Source organism: Leptopilina boulardi, unplaced genomic scaffold (assembly GCF_019393585.1).
Source record: "Leptopilina boulardi isolate dan_hultmark-lab unplaced genomic scaffold, ZJU_Lbou_2.1 LbouV2_384, whole genome shotgun sequence".
NCBI classification, from domain to species: Eukaryota; Metazoa; Arthropoda; class Insecta; order Hymenoptera; family Figitidae; genus Leptopilina; species Leptopilina boulardi.
The window spans coordinates 1,527,810-1,550,058 of NW_026137956.1; the positions used below are offsets into that span (position 1 = coordinate 1,527,810).

General features: G+C 22.7%; 3 protein-coding genes and 1 long non-coding RNA gene across 4 annotated transcripts in view; 1 reads left to right on the plus strand and 3 right to left on the minus strand.

The window, feature by feature from the left end:
- LOC127288277 (high affinity cationic amino acid transporter 1-like) overlaps positions 1-2,980 on the minus strand; it is a 12,793-nt gene extending 9,813 nt beyond the window's left edge. Inside the window, exon 1 of the mRNA XM_051315635.1 lies at positions 2,458-2,980. The gene's annotated coding sequence lies outside the window, so the exon portion shown is untranslated. The remainder of the gene's footprint in view (positions 1-2,457) is intronic.
- Positions 2,981-3,000: 20 nt separating this feature from the next.
- Positions 3,001-9,143, minus strand: LOC127288279 (general transcription factor IIH subunit 2). The gene is made up of 8 exons (XM_051315637.1): positions 9,038-9,143; positions 8,720-8,829; positions 8,099-8,300; positions 7,886-8,014; positions 7,629-7,802; positions 4,625-4,881; positions 3,991-4,240; positions 3,001-3,620 (listed from the first exon to the last, which is right to left on the minus strand). The coding sequence occupies exons 2-8, from the start codon at positions 8,776-8,778 to the stop codon at positions 3,480-3,482; spliced, it is 1,212 nt and encodes a 403-aa protein (XP_051171594.1). The 5' UTR covers positions 8,779-8,829; positions 9,038-9,143; the 3' UTR covers positions 3,001-3,479.
- Positions 9,144-9,771: 628 nt separating this feature from the next.
- Positions 9,772-14,494, minus strand: LOC127288280 (homocysteine-responsive endoplasmic reticulum-resident ubiquitin-like domain member 2 protein). Its single transcript, XM_051315638.1, has 4 exons — positions 13,586-14,494; positions 12,545-12,906; positions 12,102-12,419; positions 9,772-11,274 (listed from the first exon to the last, which is right to left on the minus strand). Exons 1-4 carry the CDS (start codon positions 13,718-13,720, stop codon positions 10,986-10,988), a joined length of 1,104 nt encoding a protein of 367 aa, XP_051171595.1. The 5' UTR covers positions 13,721-14,494; the 3' UTR covers positions 9,772-10,985.
- A 501-nt stretch (positions 14,495-14,995) lies between these two features.
- Positions 14,996-21,179, plus strand: LOC127288281 (uncharacterized). The gene is made up of 5 exons (XR_007844012.1): positions 14,996-15,222; positions 16,522-16,616; positions 18,849-18,928; positions 19,501-19,595; positions 20,604-21,179. It is a non-coding gene; the product is annotated as an uncharacterized LOC127288281 (long non-coding RNA).
- Positions 21,180-22,249: the final 1,070 nt, after the last annotated feature.

The window sequence follows — 22,249 nt, forward strand, 5'->3', positions numbered from 1 at the left end:
TTAGTTATTGCCTTTGATAAGATATTAATAATTTTTTTTTTTGTCAATGAAATAGTCGAACTAATTTGATTTAAAATTTTTTAAAAAATCTTTTTTGCATTATAAAGATATAATTACAAAAAAAAATATTTTCAATTTTGACAATAAAAATGAATAAATATTATTAATTACCTAATAATTATTTTACTCAATAAAAAAAAAAGATTTAGTTAAAATTTTGATATATTTTAAAAATATATAATTAATTTTTATAATAATATTTTATAATCGACAAATTTAATTGTTATTAAAAAATAAAATTTTTAACAAAGAAAAGAATATTTATCGAAGAATATATTGAATTTTTTTTTTAAATATACATTTTTTAAATGCAACGAAAAATTGGCAATTTAACGGAACTCATTATTACACTTCTTAAACAAGCATTAACTTTAATGTTACTTTTTTTTGCAAATTGACGCTTACGCATGCAATGCACAAAAACCTCAATTGAATGCTTTTATGTGGGTTTTACTGTTCGTTAGAATAACAATATGAACAATGTCAAGTTCGTATTTTATTTTTTTTTTAACGTACAAAAACATTAAAATCAATTGTTTAAATTATCTTTCGAAATGCTTAAAATTTACGAACGGTTTTGTTCTTCCATTATATATTATTATTATTATTTTAGCTAAGCTTGTACAAATAAAAAAAAAATGAGATAAAACTTGTATCAACGTCTTTAAATAAGGATAATTTTTCAAAATATCATGCACAATTTTCCAAAAAAAAGCAAACAAAAAATTTAATTTAAAAAAAATTAATATATTTAATATTTTTTTTTAAGACTTATTAGTATTCTTTAATAATTATAATAAATTACTATTATACAACAGAATTTGTTTTATTTTATTTTTATTATTTTCCTCTTCTTTTTTTATTTTTAATTTTAAAAAAACTGCTTTTTATTACTAAAATATATATTTATTAATTTTTTCATAATTAAAAATTATATTTACTAAATTTTATTTTTTATTTGAATAATTGAAAATAATTTAGAAAAAAAACCACCCCATCAAGAAAAAAATATAATTCGATTTATAATATATCAAATTATGTATAATATAAAAAGAAAAAAAAATTTGTTAATTTCTATTTAAACACATGTCGAACGTGAGAATTAGAAGTAACTTTTTTATAGGTGACATTCAAAGAACAAATACCGTAATTAATTTTGTCGTGAAACGTGCGTTTATAACTATATAGCTTATATTTGAGCTAATCTTTTCGACCTATTAAAATTCTCAGTAAATTACTTTTTCAAAATATTAATTATTAAATCATTATTTAGAATAATAGTAATTCTAGTTAAAGCATTACAAAATCATTATATTTTAGAAAATTCAATGATCTTCTACCTGAGAAATTGCTTTTTCTTTTAAAAGTATCCAAATAATTTCGTTCATTCACAGTTGGGTATTCATTAAAAAAAAAAAAAGAAATTTTTTTTTTCAAATACAATAATTGCAATAATGAAATTTTTTTGATTTTATAAAAATTATTATTATTGTTATTGTATTCTAATTTTCTAAAAAAAATAAAAAAAAGGACTAAAAATGATTAATTTTTTATCTAAATTTGTAATTTTTAAAATTAATTTAATAAAAATTAAAAACTATATAGTAATAAATAGAAGGTACTAAATTAATAAATATTAAAAAATCGAAAAATTTAAATCGATAATATTTTTTACATAAAAAAATAAGAGTGAAAAAAAATTGTTTTTTCCTTTTAAAAAACATAGGTTTTTAAAATTCGAAATTAAAAAAAAAATTAATTTTTAAATTAAAAGTTTTAATTTATTTATGTAACAAGTAAACGGGCTTAGAAAAATGGAAATTTTAAATTTAATGAAAGGTATAAAAAATAATTAAATTTTTTAAATTAAAAAATGTTAATAAGTGTACTTTGTTAAATAAATAAATATCAATAAAACTGTCCAAAGTGTTTGAAATAAATTTAAAAAATTAAAAATCATGTCTCAAAATTGAAATTAACTGTAGTTACAAAAAAAAAAAATTTAAATACTATTAACAACAATAGTTTCATAATTTTTCTTATAATAGAAAAGAATTCATAACAAAAATTTTATTTTAGCAACGACAAATTCCAATTGCAATGAAAATTTCCATCTTTTTTTTTTACATGTAAAAGAAATTTTTTTTCTCGCAAATATAAAAATTAAAAATATTATCAATAATGTAAAATTAATAATATTTCTAATACTGAACAATTTTTAAAATATTTTTAATAATTTAATTTAATATTAATTTTAAAAATTAATATTTTTAATATAATGTAAATTTAAAAATATTTTTAATAATAAAAAATTTATAATATTTTCAATAACGTAAAATTAATAATATTTCTAAATTAATTGTAAATAATTTGTAAAATTTTTGAAAATTTACTTACAATAAATTGTGTTATAGTCAAGATGAAGAATAATATTAATATAGTTGTTTCTCACAAAATCAATTGACGATAAACGATGTCATTCATAAGGTGCGTGTGTAATTATAAATGATTATTTTCTTCTTTTTTCAGAAAAATGGAAAAAAAAAGATATTGTAAACTTGCGATGAAAATTTTGACAGGATATATATAACATTTGTTGAACCACCACTCACGACAAAATCTGCCGGTATACTGATATCGTGTGTCATAACATTACAAGGCATACACCTGACTTTAATGCTAATAAATACCGATCACCTCCTCCCACTTCTTCCTTTTGGGTGAATGCGCCAGGATTTAATCATCAGGGAACATAATTCGAAATTGTTCATAAATTCTATTTCTCCAAAAAAAAAAAAAATGGTAGACAATTTTTCTCTGTTTTAATAAAAAAAAATTTTTATTCACTTTTTCCTCATCTCTTTTTTTTTCTCTCTCTCTCTCCCTTTTAAAATCACGAAATTCAAGTTTTAATCTCTGATTCCTGAAAAGAAAAACTAATTATTCTTCTTGTATCGCTTTTTATTTTTTTTTGCACAAAATTACAAAAATTAAAAAATACTTCTTTTTATTTTATTTATAAAAAAAAAGAAGAAAAAATTGCGCAATTTTAATTGCATTATTCTTAGAATTCTAGGATTTTTCTTCTCTACAAAAACAATTTCCTTCTCTTAATTATTAATTTAATCATTTCGATCAATCGAAAGCAAAATCAATTTATAATTGCAAATTTCAATTTACTTTCTCATTTATGGTGAGAATGTAAAAAAATAAAATTTTATTAATATTTTATTACCTTCAAGTTGAATGAAGAATAATTTTTTTTTTTAAATTAATAATTAAAAGGATGTTTTCAATTTTTTCTTAATTATTAATGAAAAAAGAATTACCGTTTCTTATGTTTAAATAACAAAAAAACAAGAAAACTTTTCTATTTCCTAATTATTATTAATGAAGATTTGATTATTATTAAAATTTCGCTATGCCGTTGATGAATTTGCCAATTGAGTCACATAAGTTTGTGGATTTGTTGCACAACCAGGACACATGTGAAGTGACTCGTGAACAAATATCTCGCAGTCTATGCAAAATGTTTGTTGGCATCTTTCGCAAAAGTATACCTGAAACAATTAAATTTCTATCTATTATGTATATATATATCTAACTATAGTGAGAGAGAATGAAAAATCATTTTTATCAATTCATAAATATAAACTGATATCAAAGTTTAATCATTCATTGATAAACATAAAGTGACGTTGATTAAAAATCAAACTAAAATCTCACGTCATGATCAAGAAAATCACAACATTGAATAATAATAAATGTAATATTATTATTCATTAACTATTTGTTATTAATATTTTTATTCTTATATTAGTTTTTTTTCAAATTTTTGTTATAGCTCTTTACGTTGCTATAAATTCCTATAAACAATTAAAAATTTTTTTTGGTGTATTAAATATATATATATAATTTTTCATTAATTACCTTTTTGTCGAGGGTACCAAATTCTTTTTGACAACTAAAACAATGGGAAGTTTTGCCTTCGTTTAATATTTCCTGGTAGCGTTGAACGGGAAATAAATAATGATACGATCTTGCGAGATGTGGCGCTGAAACCAATGTAAGTCCACAAGCTCGACATTCAACAGGTAATTCACAATGTTTGCTGAGACACTGAGGACAAAGATATCCTGTGTTTAAAATCTTGTCCGATTCATCCATATCGTCTGCATGACTGAAAAATAAACAAGTTTTCTACTTATCTATCAATGTTTAAATAAAAAATTGTCAATATAATAAAAATAATAATATTTGCTTTTAAAAAACAATGTATGAATAAATCTTTTAGATTTCAAAATTGAAAATTAAAAAATTAGTTACTATTTTTAAACAAATTTTCATTCATTAAACTTCATTTTAAAAATTTTTTATATTTTAAAAGAAGTTTTAATATATTTTGTTCACATTTAATAATTTTCTTTAAGAGAAGGAACCAGTTAAATTTTTTAACCTTTCAAAATTTAAGTTGTTTAATTTTTTTTTTTTTTTTTTTTTTTTTTTATTCACATTTAATTTAATTTGAATATTTGAGAAATGATGCGAAAAATTGAATTCTTACCACATGCAAACAGCCATGGAAACTTCGGCAGTTGACGATTGGAGGGCATGATGAGGAAATCCCATTTTTACAAGAGCGGCGTCTAATCGTGTTGCTGCTGGCGGTGGATCAATGTGAACATTTAATTGTTCCAAAAAATGTTTATCATCTAAAACAACATTGTGAACACCGCCAGTCATTGACACCATTCGTTTACAAATGTGTAATTCCGCCGCAAGACCAATTATACTACATCTCACATTTTCCGCCTTCATATTCTGTAAAATTTATATTTCACAATTTTAATTAATTTATTTATTTATTTACATGTATACGAGCTTACAAGAAGAAAAAACAAGCCCTTTTCTACCAAAGTATTAAACTAAAGAAATTCTCATAAAAATATAACATAAACATTTTTTTTTAAATCTAAATAAAAAAAAATAAGTAAGTTTATTTTTGTTTATTAATAAACAAAAAGAATTACGTTATTATTGATATCAACAAAAATTTTTACGTATAAAGATATTGTAAATTTACTTGATGTAAAATTAAAAAAATCTAAGTTGATGCAGTGTAAGTTTGCCTCTTTGTGGAAAATCTATCGTAAAGTAGATTTCATAGCAAAGTTTGAACTACGAAAGTTTGTTTTAAACAAAAATCGATTTAATTTTTTATTAATTGACAAATTCTCTTTTTATATAATATTAATAATTATTGAATATAAATTTATCTACTTAATTTATGAATCTAAATTCACTGGTTAAAATTCTATAATTAAACTTACAATAAATATCAATAAATTAGATATAGTCGTTGAGGTCTAATTTAAAGAAAATTGAAACTTTCATAAATTATTTTATACAATATCTAGGGAATGAAATTGTTCTATCTTTATTAAATAATTATTTAAAGATCTACAATTTTCCAAAAAATTTCCTTATAGTATTATATAAATTCTGCAATTTGGTATAGAGAATCTACAAAAATTAAACTAATAATCAACGCAAAACTTTTGGTACTCATTGATTTCGGTTCGATTTAAATGTTTTAATTAATTAAATTTCTGAAAGTATCATTGTAAGCAAACCAGAAAATTAAAAAAAAAGGATCGAGAAAAAGGTTTTCACCTAATAATAAAAAAAAGAAAATAATTGAAAATTATTACCCGTATAGTATACAAAAAGGAACAATTTTAGAAAAAAAATTTAAGAAAATTGTTCCTCTTCGTATCACTTATATTATTTGACATACAATACATATTTTTTAAACATTTGTTTTTATACCAAAGGAGGAATAATTTTCTTAAATTTTTTTTCCAAACTTGTTCCTTTTTGTATCACTTATATTATTTGTCATACAACACATATTATTAAATATTTTTTTTATACCAAATAAGTTCGTTTCGAGTACGGAACCCTCGATTTTAGTGCGAGTGTAACTCGCACTTGTTCGATTTTATTTTCAATTAAAATAAACATTTTCTTTAAAAAAAAAAAATGTGAAAAGAATATCGAATTAAAAAAGGAAGAATAGGAGGAAGAGAAAAAAAGTAGAAAAAAATAAATAGAATAGAGAAACACTTAAGGGGACATTACAGTTCAAAATGGAGAAAAAGAAGGCTTTTTTAGGATGTATTTCTAAAAAAAAATCATGACATTTATTCAGAAATTTTTGTTTAAATTTTCCACTTGTAGTCCAAGATGGCGGCGATGTACAACATTTTCAAAAAATGTTCATTTTTTCTTGGGGGGGATCGATTCCAAGATTTCTACAACAGATAGAGACATAAAATAAAAAGCATTTTCTTCCTTAGATATTTCTCTATAGATGGAACCTCAAAAAAGTGGAATTTTCGTTCTTTTCTTTTTTTTATGGTAAGTTTTTCTCAAAACTTGAAAAAAAAATACATGTTTTTATTCAGCATTTCTGTTATAGAAAAAAAGGTAAAAAGAAATTTTCCAGTTTTTGAGATTCCATCCATAGAGAAATATCTATCGAAGAAAATGCTTTTTATTTTATGTCTCTATATGTTGTAGAAATCTCGGAATCGATCCCCCCCCCCCCCCAAGAAAAAATGAACATTTTTTGAAAATGTTGTACATCGCCGCCATCTTGGACTACAAGTGAAAAAAAAATAATTTTTTCATATTCTTGAATAAGTTATTTATAACATGTAAACAAAAATTTCTGAATAAATGTCATGATTTTTTTTTTGAAATACATCCTAAAAAAGCCTTCTTTTTCCCATTTTGAACTGGAATGTCCCCTTAAAAAACTTATGGGAAAAATACACTTTTTTCAAAAAAATTTTCTTTTTCGAAAAAAATTTAATTAAAACAATTTTTTATCATATTTTTTAAATTAATTTCTATAATATACACATAAAAATACGTAAAAATAAATAAATTTTAAGCCCTTTAGATAAAATTTTCTTCCTTTTTGGGAGAAAATTCATGATTTTTTCTATTATTATCAGTTCTTTCCTGACAGTACTAGGACCATCAACTCTAATCGTCCTCGTTAAATTTTTTTTGTAATCTACACGTCAAAATATATAAATTTGAATTACTTTAGATAAAATTTTCTTAGTTTTTGGTCGAAAAATACATTTCTTTCCCTAAAATTATCATTTTTCTTTAAAAATTTGATAAAAATTAATCATTAACTCCAATCGAGCTCACATCTTTTTCCCTGTATTTTTCACGTAAAAATACTTTTATACACCAAATATGAACTGTCTGGGTTGAATATTGTGTGCGGTAGGGGGATTAAACGCTTTTTTTCGAAATGTTTGATTTTTCCGTGACAACGCTATGTTAATCAATTCCAATCATGCTCGCTATATTTTTCCTGTAATCTACACGCAAAAATACACATGTGTACTAAATTTCAGCCCTCCAGATAAATTTGTGTGGCCGCTAGGGGGGAGGGTGTACACGATTTAAAAAAAAACGATATTAATATAGTTCCGAACCGAGTACGGAACTCTAAAAAAAAAAAGAAAATAATTGAAAATTATTACCCGTATAGTATCACCGATATCGCCTGGATCACATGTAGTGAGAGATCCCATTATTATAAGAATTTCCCTCGTCGCATGAGTTGGTAGCAATTTTAAAGATTTTAATGCGAGTTCTATGGAATTTTGTAGTGAAGGTTCACCAGTGCACGAAGCAGTTTTTAAAGATCGCAATTCCTAAAGAAAAAAGAAATATTAATTACATTTTAAAAAATTAAAATATATCAATTATTATATGTGAGTAGATGAAAATTGCATACTTTAAGATGTTTCTTTGGATTTCCCGTTAAATCACTTAATTTTTCAGCTCGTTTATTTTTTGTTACTATTATGCCAATTTGACTGATTGGATTCTGATAGAAAAATTCCTCGATAAAACCTTCCATAAGCTGAAATTATAAACAAAGAATTGAATTGTTTTTTTTTATCTTTTTTTCTTCTTTTTATTAAAGTTCAATTAAATTTTCTAATACCTTTAAGGTACAAATCATTCGTGTTGGATGTAAATCTTCATTTGTCATTTTTTCCGAGCAATCAAGAACAACGTACAAATGTCTCATCATTCCCAATCTAGAATCACCTTTTTTATCCAATTGCCGTTTTCTCTTGGCTTTAAGGATAATATCCGCCACCGAATAGTCCAATGTACCATATTCATCTTCTCTAATTGCTTCCCTAAAATATTTTATAAAAAATAATGAATGATAATTAATAATAATTAATTAATAATAATTAATTAATAATAATTAATTAATAATAATTAATGAAAAATTCCCCCTAAATTAATTAATACACATAAAAAAAATAAAACAATATCTTTATTTTAAGAAAATTGTGATTTAATAAATAAAAAATACAAACTTTTGTTAGGGAATAAAATGCTTTTTGCATTATTTTTACAAAAATACGTATTTGCTATATTATTTAATCAATTTAAAAAAAAAGAACTTCAAAAATTTTTATCATCATTAACGTAATAATAAAAGCTGAACGTTAGAAATCAAATTGTAAATAAAAATTAATCATAATTACTTTAATAGATAATAAATAATTAAAGTTTTGTTTAATTTGAAAGAAAAACAAAATATATTTACCAAGTTTTTTCGTAACCGGTCTCCCACCGATATTCCTTTTCATCTTCTTCTTCCGTCATTGTGTTGACTATTTTTTTTTTACACACCTAACTTTTGTATTTAATCTTTAACTGAAAAATATTTGAAAAAAGTTTTATAATAATTTTCTACCCGATTAATCTAAATACATTGTTTTTAGAATAATAAATTAAAATTTAGAAAATAGGTTATGTAACTTTGTTTTTGAGTGCGACTTTCTTACTAAAGATATTATATATATAAAAGAGATTATATTCGAAATTTATAAGAAAATCAAAAATAAAATTTCAAAAAACTCACACCTATTATTTAAAATTAACATTAATATATTTATACAGTTATTTATTTGAGAAAAAAATAAAAATATATAATAATAAAACGTCAACCACCACAAATGTCATATATATATACTAACCTAACCTGTTCAATGCGCTGTGCGCATACACGATAACAAATGCCCTCATTGGCTATATTTTACCCCGCGTAATTTTTGACATTTAAACTTTAATATCTTTTTTAAATTTATAAAAAATATACATAAATAATTATTCTAATTTAAAAGTATTTTATATAATATATAGATAAATATATGTATGTATGTTAAGTTATTAATTTTGAATATAGCTTTAATAATGCAAAAAAATAACTACAAATCCTGTTCCTTGCATTGCGCATGCGTAACAATAATTGCGCCAATTATTTGAAATCTTTTCAAAATTAAATTTCAAATTATTTTATAAAAATAAAAATTATTATAATTTTTCACGTATTTAAAAAATAAAAATATTCAAGTTTTTGAATCATTGAAAAAGAAACAAAAAAAAACCAAATATTCTTACATTACTGGATTATCAACAAAAAGAACTTGAAGTTACTAATATTTTTAAAAGATTAACGTAAATACAACTTTAAAAATAAAATATACAATTATTTTTTCGCATAATATAAAAAATTAAGCATATCTTAAAAAAATTAATAGAAAAAAAAAATTTATATATTGCAAATGATCTTACGCTAAATTAAAATAATTCATGTAAATTGAAATTTTCTATTTATTTTTTACGATAGATATAATTTATAATTTATTTATTCTGGTGTAAATATGTATAGATAAAGAATACGAATAAAAGTAAATTTTTTTTTCTTTTTTTTACAAAGCCCGCTATTATTACATACGATACAAATCACAAGGTTCAATACACCACGGTATAGCACAATTAATATGTGTCAGTATCAATGTTTGGTAATTAGCCTCACTATTATTTTATAAGAGAATCACGACGTGATTATAAACTAAACTTAAATAGATAAAATTTATTTACAAGCACAGCTTTTATTTCGCGTCGTTGTTTTATGTTTTCTTTTTTTTTTTTAGTGTTTTTCTATAATATAGACAAAAACAATTTTTTTTTCGTCAATTATTTAATACATTTAAAACGTGCATGTGATTTTTTTTTACATAGTAAAATGACACGCTTTGTTTATTTTTTTTCATAAATTACACAACTAGAAATAATAAAAAAATAGAATCAAATTTACAACACTTAATAATATTATTTTCATAATAAATCTAATTCTTTAATTAATTAACACGAAATATTATTATTTTTTTAAAAACTCAAAAATTATTCTATTAAAAAAAAAGGTGAAATAGTTTCACATTATTCGACATTAATTAATTTCATTATTTAATATCATTTCATTTTAATATATTTTTTTTGTAAATTTAATTTTCTCTTATATTTATTCAATTTTCGCTTATTCACAAAATTTTTTAATAATTTCTTTTTCTTTTAAATTGAAAATTCTTTTAATTTATAAATTTATTTTTCAAATATATAAATTAAAAATGTATATTTTGAATTTAAAAAATCATTCTCTCTTATTTTTTTTTTTTTTTATAAATAATGTAAATTTTTAGGAAATTCGGCTAAAACATAATTTAACGACGCACATTGGACAGTATTTAAATTTAAAAATATACATCTTTTCTAAATATCTTATATACAATATTATAGGAAAAAAGACTCATTAGAAAAAAAAATATTTGCTCCTATTCTGTATTTGAACGAAATCGTCGAAATTTTATTTAATGAGCTTCTGTTTTTTCAGAAAAAAAAATCAATGAGTCTCAAAGAGTCTTACAAAATGGCATCTATTGAAAATATTTTGAGTAAACCCTGAAATTTTCCTCAATATACACAATAATGATGATAATAATAATAATAATAATTTCTCTCAACAAAAATTACAGGACATTTGGTTGGTCTGGAATGAGGGACGCAAAAAATGAACTGAAAAATGACCAAGTAAATGCTAAAGCACCAGGTCTTTCAGTTTCATTTTCTTCATTAATTAGATTTGTTCTCTCATTTGTTTCGGCTCTTATTTCTTGGCCGTTATCTTGTTGAACACCAGGTTGTTGCTCATCATTTTGTGGATTATTATTTTCCGGCCGTGGATTATTCTCCTCAGGTCGAGCATTATTATTCTCTGGCATTAGAACTGGTTGGACTCGAAAGAAACCACTTGAATATCTTTGAAAAAATGTAAAGAAAAAAAATTTATTTCTCTTCCTAATTTTTGATAAATAAATCAAGGAGGTTGATTTCAAAAGAAAAAAATTATCAATTTATTTAATATAATCCATTAAATTTATTCAAGGATGAATAAATTTACAAAATATGATAAGGAATTTTGTTAATAAAACTTTTATTATTTTCTTCTCATTGTCATTTTTTTAAATTTAAAATCGGCAAATTTAAAAGTTAAATCAATTAAAATTTGAAAAATTTTAAACTTTAATCAAACAAAATTTGAATAAATTGAAATTCGAATAATTTGAAAATTAAATCAATTAATATTTGGAGAATTTGAAACTTAAATCGATTAATATTTAGATAGATTGAAATTTTGTTAATTTTATAAGTTTCGATTGATGAAATTTGCATTTGATTGGAATTTTAATTAATAAATAAAAATTAAAGTTAATACAAATTAAAAAAAAATTGATTAAAATATATGGATTACTTGATATTTAAATTTAAAAAATATCTTTTTAATAATCATAATAAAATCAATTCTTCCAAATTAAACAAATTTTACTCGGAAGAATTGATATTATCATATTTATCTTTTTGTTGATAATTTCTTTTTCCTTTTCAATTTAATAATTTATTTAAGATAATAGAAGTTTATATAGTCACAAATTTACGTTACTTTTTAATTTTTATTTAAAAAAAAAAAAATATGCCTTCTCTAATTTTATTCAGTATATGATTAAAATTTGAATAAATAAACCTTTAGTAATAATTTATCAAAAAAAAAAAAAAAAAAATTTCAAGAAAAATGCAAAAATACTTACAAATACATAGCAAATCCAAGAAAGGCAACAATGAGAAATCTTATTGGTGACGAATAAAAATAGACGATGGCCAATAAAACAACTATCCTCGAGAGCATATAAAATAAATCAAGCCAATCTCGATTTAAAGCTGCTGCAGCATCATCGCCTGCTCCTGCATCGGCATTATCTTGTGGCACTTGTCTTGGCTGTTCAACTTCCTCATTTTGATTAACATTATTCCCATTAGTATTGTTATTACCTAAATTATTTGAATTTAAATTCATTCTTTGAATATATGGTATACTGTTTGGCACTTGAACACCTTGAGCAGCCATTCTGAAGAAAAGAAAAAAAAAACCCCCCAAAATTAATTTTTCAACCTGAGCTGATAAAAAATTATGATTTCATTATTTAAAAGTCGATTTTTTTTTTATTTAAATCAAAAAAAAAAAAAAACTTACAATTGCATGTACTGCGTTAAATAATGAGTGTAAGCTTGTTGCATCCAGGCAATTTGTTGACTATTTAATTGTCCGTAAAATGATTGCATTGGAAATGTTTGAGCAGTTGGTTGTGTATTCACAGTTCCTTGGCCAACAGAATCAAAACGATTTTGTTCTAAATTTCGTTCAGAATTCAATGTATTTTTACTTTCATTTGATTTGTCAATTTTATTTTCAAAACCCATTTTATCAGTTGGACAAACTAAATGTACAGTGAATGGTTGATCTTCAGTGTCCTCATAATGTCGCAAAACATCTTTTAAACATGCCGAATCATTTAAAAGTTGTCCCGAATATATTAATTTCTGATCTTTCGTTTCCTGCAAAAAAATCAAATAAATTTACTTATTTTACATCTTTAATTTTTTTTTTTATATACTCATTTCATTTAATTCGAAATTTTTTGTGCATAGATATTTAGTTTTGTTTTTTATTACACGATGTGAATAAAATACAAATCTTTAAATTATTTAATTATAATAATAAATTATAATTGTTAGCAACTAAAAAAAAATCGTCTCAGATAAGAAAAATCGTTACTCTTTTTTAATTGACGAAAATAATTAGAAGATTTAATAATAAAAAAAAAAAAAAAAAAAAAAAAAAAAATAGAAAAGACATTTTCAAGCAGTAAAAATATTTTTTGCAGTCATTTGTGTTTTTTCAACTAATAAAAATAATTATGTTCTATAGAATCGTAAAATGATTTCGAATTTTAATATCTTAATAATAAAAAAAAATTACAAAAAGCTATTAAAATAAAAACATTTGAAAACATGCAAAATTCTATCATAAAACTACATAGTTTTTCATTAAAAATACTCAATTTAAAATATTATTTTATTTCATCATTTTTTAATCAACTCTAATTTTGTAATAAAAAAGAATGTATTTTTATAACAATTAAATTTTATTGTTTGACGTCAATGAAACTCAAATAAAAAAAAAAACAGACAAAATAAATAATGTGAAATCTATATTGAAAAAAAATAAACTTACAGGTTTACTTGGATAAACTTCAGCTAAATAATCTTTAAGTTTTCGAATAGTCCAACCAAGTTCGCAAATTATAATTTGATCCTCAATCTGCTGATTTGGAGCCTTTATTATTAATCTGACACCAGCACTTTCCATTTTTGAAATATTTTTCTTTTAAAAAATGTGTTTTACAAATATTAAAAACCGATTACGTATATATATATATATAAATATAACAGGAAATTGATAAGAAAACTCGACTATTTCATCGAGGCTATTATAATATTAATTCACTTGTCTTTTACACACAAAAAAACTTGAAAAATACTGTAATTCACATACACACACACAGAGACACTTTATAGAGGAATCCTTATATATTGACAGCTTGAAAATTTTTGTAATAAATAAGAGAAATTTTCTTTTCCTTGTTTATTTATTACAATTACCGCAATAATGAATAAAACACCGACTGACAATGAACAAAATTTGTCGTGTATATCCCCCCCTAATGTGATTTTATCAAAGTATTAAGACTCATGTATTTATATACATAATGCGACATCACGGAAAAACATATTTGTCGACTCGCCATTGGCTGAAGATAGATACACACACACACACACGAGACTGAAATTGTATATATATATATATATATATATATATATATATATATATATATATATATATATATATATATATAAGTATATAGTTTTGAGAGATCTCAATATTATTTGTCATAAAAAAAAGAATACTTCTATTGTTAATTATTAATATTTTATGGACACATGAGAATATTTGTCAACTTTTCAGTGATAATTAATTATTTAATTGAAATTTAATTACAATTAGACACGTGTTAGACAAGTGCAAAAAAAATAAATATTACTCTAAAAAATTGCACAACAATTTAAGGATCAGCTGCGAGAATCGGTTTTCCGAATCTTGACTTCCGTGTACCGAGAATTCCCGAAGTTGTCCCAGGGCTGTATTTTATCATTGAAATTAGGGTCTTTTGAGATAATTATTAAATATTAATTTTCTAGTTTATTATTTATTATTACATAATAAACGGGTATAAGAAAAGAAGACGACTTTTTTTTAAGTAGTATTAAATAAACTATTCCTTAATAACTAAAAGAAACTAAAATACACAAACTAAAAAAAATTAAAATTAATAAATAAACATACATATAAAATATTACAATTATTTTCAACTCATTCTTTTGTGTTTTTTTATTTTATATGTCAAATTTGTTTTCTTGTTAGGTTAAAGGTGCATACACACTTCAGTTCAATAGTTTACGATATATCGAAAATCGATCTTGTGAGTTTGTCATGTTGGTAGAAGTGAAAAAATTTAGTTTTTCACTTTTTCGTAATGTTGGGTTGGCATTACTCCTCATTGGGCTTTGTCAGAAAGTAGAAGAACCATTTTACATTTGAGAAAATTTAATTTTGTATTATTTAGTCGTACCTTAGTGTTAATTATATTTCATTGTAATTAAATTCAGATTTGCCTAAATTATCTATAAACGATTATTAGTTTATTGTCAGACATGAAGAAAACTAGTATATTTGGTATATTTCGATCAAATTTTTTTCGGACACGGAATCTAAAAAGTTATTAGCATCACAATGTTAAATAAAAAATACAGGTAAATGAATAATTCCAATTGTCATAATATTTCATTTTTATTTTATTAATAATCAATATGAAGATTAGAGGAAAAATGAAACAATAATAATAATAATAAATAAATATATTATTTTCATATGTTGGTAGAAGTGAGATGTTTTTTTTTCTTGTTATTTTGGGTTGGCAGCATTACTCATATTGCAAATGGCGCCGTCAGAGAATAGAAGATCCATTTTGTGTTCGACAAAATTTATAGTATTTTTTTAATCTAACGATAATTATACATATTTTTTTTTGGTAATTAAGTACAGTTTTATATATAAATAATTGAAAATGCATCAAAGTTTCGTAGCATTTGCGAAGAAAAATAGGAAATTAAGGTTAAACTTTTTCGACAAAAAATATAACCTAAAAATTTTGGCATTATAACTTGTTGTGACTTATTACATATATATATATATATATTGTGACTTCACATATTACAGCCGCTGGGTGGCAAAACAAAATTTTTATTACATATTCGAATTTTTTACAAAAATGTTAAATATTAATATTAAATTAAAATCAATCATAAAAAAGAAGGTTATTACAATAAAAAGAACGCTGCGTCTATTCGTCCGACTAGACGGACAAAATAATTTTTGATAATTTTGTCCGTCTACGTAAATTTTAAGGAAACCTTGGAGGAAGGGGGGGTCGGAAATGCCCGAAAGTATTCTGCGGACAAAGTCGGGTGGATATAGACGGACGTTTAGACGTTTTTTAATGTCCGTCTAGCTGGACGTTTAGACACTTTGTAAAAAGAAACAGTTAAAAAAAATTTCTTATTATTTTGGTAGAAATGTAATAATAGTTGGTATTTTTTTTTGTTTTGGTTGGTGTCACTGCTCACTCTATAGTGAACATTGTAGAAAACGCGGTTAAAAGTTATACAGAATATTTTTTGTGAATAACAGAAAAATCTAATAATTTTATACATTAGAAAAATACATTTCAATAATGTAAAACTTTGGTGGTAAATATTAGAAATTTGAATATTTTGTCAAATTTTATGATAATTTGGAATTTGTATTATTTGTATAAATATTAAATTATTTTATTTCGATGAAAAGTTTGTTGTTTTTCTTTTAAATTATTTTTTATTTTTCTAATTTTCTATTCATACATATATATAATAATTAAAATTCAAATTTGTTCTAATAATTTATTTATTTAATCACAAAATATGTATGTACAATAATTAATTATAATATCATTTTTAAAAAATAAAGTTTTCTGAATTTTTATTTATTGGATTTTTGTTTATTTGTCTTTACAGAATTTTCAGACTTGGAGAAGAATTTGATGAAATTTTTATCCACAGATGTGATGAGAATTAATTACAACGCAACTTCATAATAAATCTTCGAATAAGTGAGTTTCTCTTGTTTCTTTTTTTTTGTGAAAATATTTATTAGTTTTAAGTTTTTTCTGCTTTTGTTAAAGAAAATTATTATTTTACTATATTAATTTTTAATCGTTTACAAAATTTATAATTTTAACAATTTTTAATGAACATTTACATTAAATCCATACGAATGATTGTTCAGTATTATGAAAAAAGTTTACAAAAAAAATTACCGATAAAAAAATAATAAAAATTGTGAAAGAAGATTAATTTTTAAGGAATAATTGATAAAATTTAAACCAAATATAATTGGTTTGGTTTAGGGGTAAAATTTTTTTTTTAGGGTTCCGTACCCGAAGGGGGAACCCTATTAATCAGACTAGTGAAGCAAGGCATGTACCCCCCCCCCCCCTAGCGGCCATACGAATTTATCTAGAGGGCTGAAATTTGGTATACATATGTATTCTGGCGTGTAGATTACAGGAAAAATATAGTGAGCACAATTGGAGTTGATGTTCATATTGTTTTTAAGGAAAACTCATATTTTTAGAAAAAATCATGGATTTTTCGAATAAAAAAAGAAGAAAATTTTATCCTAAGGGATTCAAATTTATACTTTTTTACGTATTTTTACGTGCGTAGATTACAAAAAAAATATAGCGAGAACGATTGGAGTTAATTATCATAGTGTTTTCAAGGAAAAACTGATAATTTTCAATAAAAATTATAATTTTTCCCCAAAAAACGAAGAATATTTTATCTAAAGAGTTTCAAATTTATATACTTTTACGTATTTTTGCGTGTAGATTACAAATAAAATATAGCGAGAACTCCAATTGTGCTTGCTATATTTTTTTGTAGTGTTTTGCCATTCTTTATAATTTGCCATTTTTGCCATTTTCTTTTTTTTACCATTTGCTATTTTTTTTTATCTTTTGACATCTTTTATTTGTTGATATTTTTATTATTTGGTGAAATCTAAAAAAATCATAAAATTGAAAATGTAAAATGATAAAAAAATTTAAAAATTTTTAAAAACTTATGATATGTAGGGTAAGTGTACCAATTACGGCGCGTTCACAAAAAATAACTATTATTTCTATTATATTTAATATACTTGTTGCAAAATGATTTAAAAAAATTATTTTAATCTTTTTTTGATACAATTACTTATAAAGTTGCACATTTAAACAATTATTAATTTAATTATTTGAGATCAAATTTTTTTCCGCGCTGCAATTGAAACATTTTTAAGATTTCCGTTGGCTCCAATTTCGGCGGGCAAAGTATCTTTAAAATACATGTAATTTAGGTCACCGAAATTGATACACGGAAACTGATACAAACGCGCCGCAATAGAAAATTACGGTATCAGTTTTAATTTCTCATATTTGTTTAAATAATCGATTTTTATAAAGTTAAATTTTTTTTTTAATATCTAAATAACATAAGCTTTTAGTTTAATAAGTCTTAAATTGAGTTTATACAATAGAAATGTCGAATTTTCTATTTCAAAAGTGTTTTGACTCGAATCGCGCCGCAATTAGTACATTTACCCTATTTCCATGCTCACATTACAGGAAAAATTAAGAAAAATTGGAATTTTTCCATCGGCCTTCACACTTTAAACCCCTCAAATTTTAGGATTAGGGGTACGGAACCCTCGGTTTTAATGTGAGTGTAACTCGCACTTGTCCGATTTTTTTTTAATTTTTGCAGAACCTGAAATCATATTTCATTATGAAAAATGAAAAAAAGTATTAATTTTTAACAATCTTACAATTTTTTTATTTTTCAGAAATTGAATTTTTTGAAAAAATTGAATTTTTTCAAAATCCATACGATTGATTGTTCAGATTCATGAAAAAAGTGTATAAAAAAATCAGCAATGAAAAATAATAAAAATTGCGACAGAAGTTTAAATTTTTAGTTTTTGAAAATTTCGAGTTTTATTTAAAAAATTATTAATGAATTAATTGTTTTTCAATTTCTCATAGTATATTGCAGTTTTAAATATTCAATATTAACAGAAAAAAAATTGACAACCTTAAACAATTTCGAAAGATTGAAAATTCAGCCTTCCCATCCCCTTAATAACACAAATATTGTTAATTAATTAAAATTTACAAAAAGAATCGGACATTATAAGAAAAGATTTAATTTTTATAAAATTAACTCAAAAAATAATGAAATTATTTTTATCTAGAAAATTTTATTTTAAGTTTTTATGTAAAATAATGTTTTTTCTCAATTTATAGATGTTCAATACGTGAAGGATGGGTGTTTGTTGCGGAGCTGCTCCTGGAGGAGATCTTGCATAGCTGAGTCGCAGTTCAAAGTATGTTGATCATACATTTTTTTATCTTAAAATATTTTGAAAAAAAGTAAAATAAAATATGTGACATGGACAGTTAAAAGGGACCTTTTGTCCGAAAAAATCGATTTTTTATTGATTGGTGTTTCTGATAGAGAAAACTTTTTTCTATCAGAATCACCAATCAATAAAAAATTAATTTTTTCTGACAAAAGATCCCTTTTAACTGTCCAGGTCACATATTGATAGATTTTATTATTAATAAAATTAATTGGATTGAATAATTAGAAATAACAATAACTAATGTTAACAAAAAAATTGAAAATTATAAACAAGTTTTCAGTACCGTCAAAAATAATTTCCAATATTTTTCAGAAATATCAATAAATAGAATAAAATAAAAAAAAGTAGTTAAAATTTATTGTCCTATTATTTATAATTGATGAAAAAATATCAAATGTTTCATATTTATAAATATTAATAATTTAAAAGTAATAATAGTTATTATAGAACAATGTGATAATTGATAATATTTAGGATTTTAAAAATTTCATTTTACACAAATGTAATATCAAGAATTATTATTTTTTTTTCAGGCGGATGGTCCAGAAGAAGGAAGATTTTTTTCTCTCTAAAAAGATGATATGCTGTCATCGTTTTTTAGACACTATGCAGAAATCCCCCCATATAGGTGAGTTTTTTTTTTCTTCAATATAGTTAATTTTATATATTGTACAAATACAGGATGGCCATCGCGAACCTTGAAATTATGAAAATCACGAAAACGACGTGTATTTAGATACGTCTTGAAAAAACCGTGAATTCGCTTGAAATTTTTAATTAACACTTGAAATTTTATTAAAAATTCATATTTTCACTTTCTTTTAAATTTAAATTTGTGATAAATTGTCCTAAATTTTTTTTTTTTTACCGCAAAAGTAAAACGTTTCTTGAAAAAATGAAAAACTAAGAATTTTTGAAAACAAATTTTATAATTGATTGATTAAAAAAATTAAAAATTATTCTAAACAGTATACTAAGAATACTCCAAAAATACTTTACTTGACATTTTTATGAAATATTACTATTTCTCAAAATAATTTACAATTTCTTATTTGAAACCAGGTAGGACAAATTTTTAACCTTCAAAATTTTCAAATTAGAATTTTGAAAAAGTAAAAATTATGCTACATAATTTTGCTGAATAACATTTTCTCAAAAATTTATTATAACATATATTTTTTGATAATTTGCAATCTTTAAAATCTTTCACAATATTTTTGGTAAAATTTTTGATTTTTTCAAAAAATAATTTAATTTAAAAATTAAAAATTTTTTAAATTAAAATTTTTTTTTAAATCGGGAAAAACCCTCTAATTTTGTTCGCAAATTTTAGTGGCCACCCTGAAATTTAAAAATTATAATTGACTTAAAATTGAATTAAAATAAAAATTCTAAATTAATTTTAAATTTAGTTTTTAAAATTTTTTATTTGAAACATTTTTGGATTAAAAATTTTTCAATGATTTTATTATATATATATATATATATAATATAATTTATTAATTATTATATATTATAAAATAGATTTTCATCCATCAATAGTATGTATCTTGTTTAATAATTAACTCAGCATTTAATATGGTGTTTTGAGAAAATAATAATGTATAATTAAATTTTTCAAAAAATTTTTTTTCAGGTTTATTTCAATTTTCCAAAAATATCTAAAGAGACAAGGAAGGATGTGGAAGAAGAAAAGTGGTCCCAGCAAACAGCTTTTTTTTTATAAAATTTTTTTTTTTATTATTTTTTTTATAAAATTTTTTTTTGTGCTCCCAACCTTTCGCAGAAGTGCGAGCAAGAGAGAGGGATCTTTGGGAGTTGACCTGAAGCGCTCGTGTTGTTGGCGATGTCACTATTGCCCCGACGTGGGATTCGCCGATCGGCGAGTCGTTTTTTATTTTACCCCTTCCCAGTTTAAAACTTTTCTTTTTTAAGTTTAATTAAAATAGATTTGTATTATTTGCAAATGAAATTATTAAGATATTCTTAATTTTTAAATTTTAGAATTTTCTTGACTTTATATTTACTTTATATTTTCTCAATATATCATATTGATTTAAAATATTAAAAATTAAAGAAAAAAAAAAAAAGAAAACAGGGAAGGAATTCTGACAACATAGTGACACCATTGACAAAAATTATTATTTTCTAGTATTTTTTAGCGGTAATATAAAAAAAAACATGTGATATTTTCGGAAATTTAACACCTCAAAATTTCTAACACTCACTCTAAAGCATTACATGTTTTTTGGATTACTACCTTGATACTATTTAAATTAATATTATTGTCAATGTTTTTTTTTAATTGTTTATATATGAGGAGTAATTTTTCAAAAATTAATAAATCCATTTTTGAAATTTTTTTTAACATGATTTTTATTAATATACACTGAAAAAAAAATTTTTATTTGATTCAAATAATCGGTTACTTGACTATTATATCAAATATATATTTATTTGTATCACATAATTTATTATTTGAGATGATATTTGTTTCAAATACAGTTTATTTAATTAAAATAACAATTATTTGGTTCAAGTAAATATTTATTTGATAATAGTCAAGTAAGCGATTATTTGAAACAAATAAATTTTTTTTTCAGTGTAATATGTTGACTTATGAATAGAAATTATGTTTGGAAAAAAATTTTTAAATGGATTTATCAGGTTTGGAAAAAATGTTTATCATACAGTATATATTATTTATTAACTGTATTTTCAATATTTTTAATGTTTTTTAATTTTTCTTATTGAGTCAAAGTAATTCTCTTTCTATAAAAAAAAGTAATTTAAACTAAAATTTGATTAATTTACATTAAATAATTTAATTAATTAATTTTGATAATAATTTTTCATAGTAAATTTTTTATTTAATTTTCAAAAGTTAATGCACGTTAAATTAAAAATTAAAATTTTTTGACAATCTTTTAATGATGGACTAATTAAATGTTTTCTTTTCAGAAAAGATCGCTCAGGTGACGGTTGCGTCCCGGGGCGTTAACCCTAGTGTAGGTTATTTTGTACCTGGGCGGTATTATTTTCGTTTCAATTATATCGGTATAGGTAGGAAATTCGGGAAAAGTAGTAAAAAGCAAATTTTTCGTTTTAAATATAGCTGTAGGCAGGAAAATCGGGAAAATTAGGCAAAAATTTTTTTCGTTTTAAATATAGCTGTAGGTAGGGAAATCGGGTAAAAAAATGTAAGTAAAAAACAAGTAACTGGAGTACCAGTGAAAGTTTACTTTATTTTATTTCTATCTTTTATTTTTTTTGTCACTATGT

What these genes read in the sequence shown, in the direction of transcription:
- LOC127288279 (XM_051315637.1), bottom strand. Translation starts at nt 8,778, where the DNA reads ATGACGGAAGAAGAAGATGAAAAGGAATATCGGTGGGAGACCGGTTAC. An exon ending in ATATCGGTGATACTATACGG is followed by an intron (nt 4,882 to 7,628) that starts GTAATAATTTTC and finishes TAAATTTTACAG; the next exon opens with AATATGAAGGCGGAAAATGT. An exon ending in TCCATGGCTGTTTGCATGTG is followed by an intron (nt 4,241 to 4,624) that starts GTAAGAATTCAA and finishes TTTATTTTTCAG; the next exon opens with TCATGCAGACGATATGGATG.
- LOC127288280 (XM_051315638.1), bottom strand. Translation starts at nt 13,720, where the DNA reads ATGGAAAGTGCTGGTGTCAGATTAATAATAAAGGCTCCAAATCAGCAG. An exon ending in AAGTTTATCCAAGTAAACCT is followed by an intron (nt 12,907 to 13,585) that starts GTAAGTTTATTT and finishes ATTTTTTTGCAG; the next exon opens with GAAACGAAAGATCAGAAATT. An exon ending in TTAACGCAGTACATGCAATT is followed by an intron (nt 12,420 to 12,544) that starts GTAAGTTTTTTT and finishes TCTTTTCTTCAG; the next exon opens with AATGGCTGCTCAAGGTGTTC.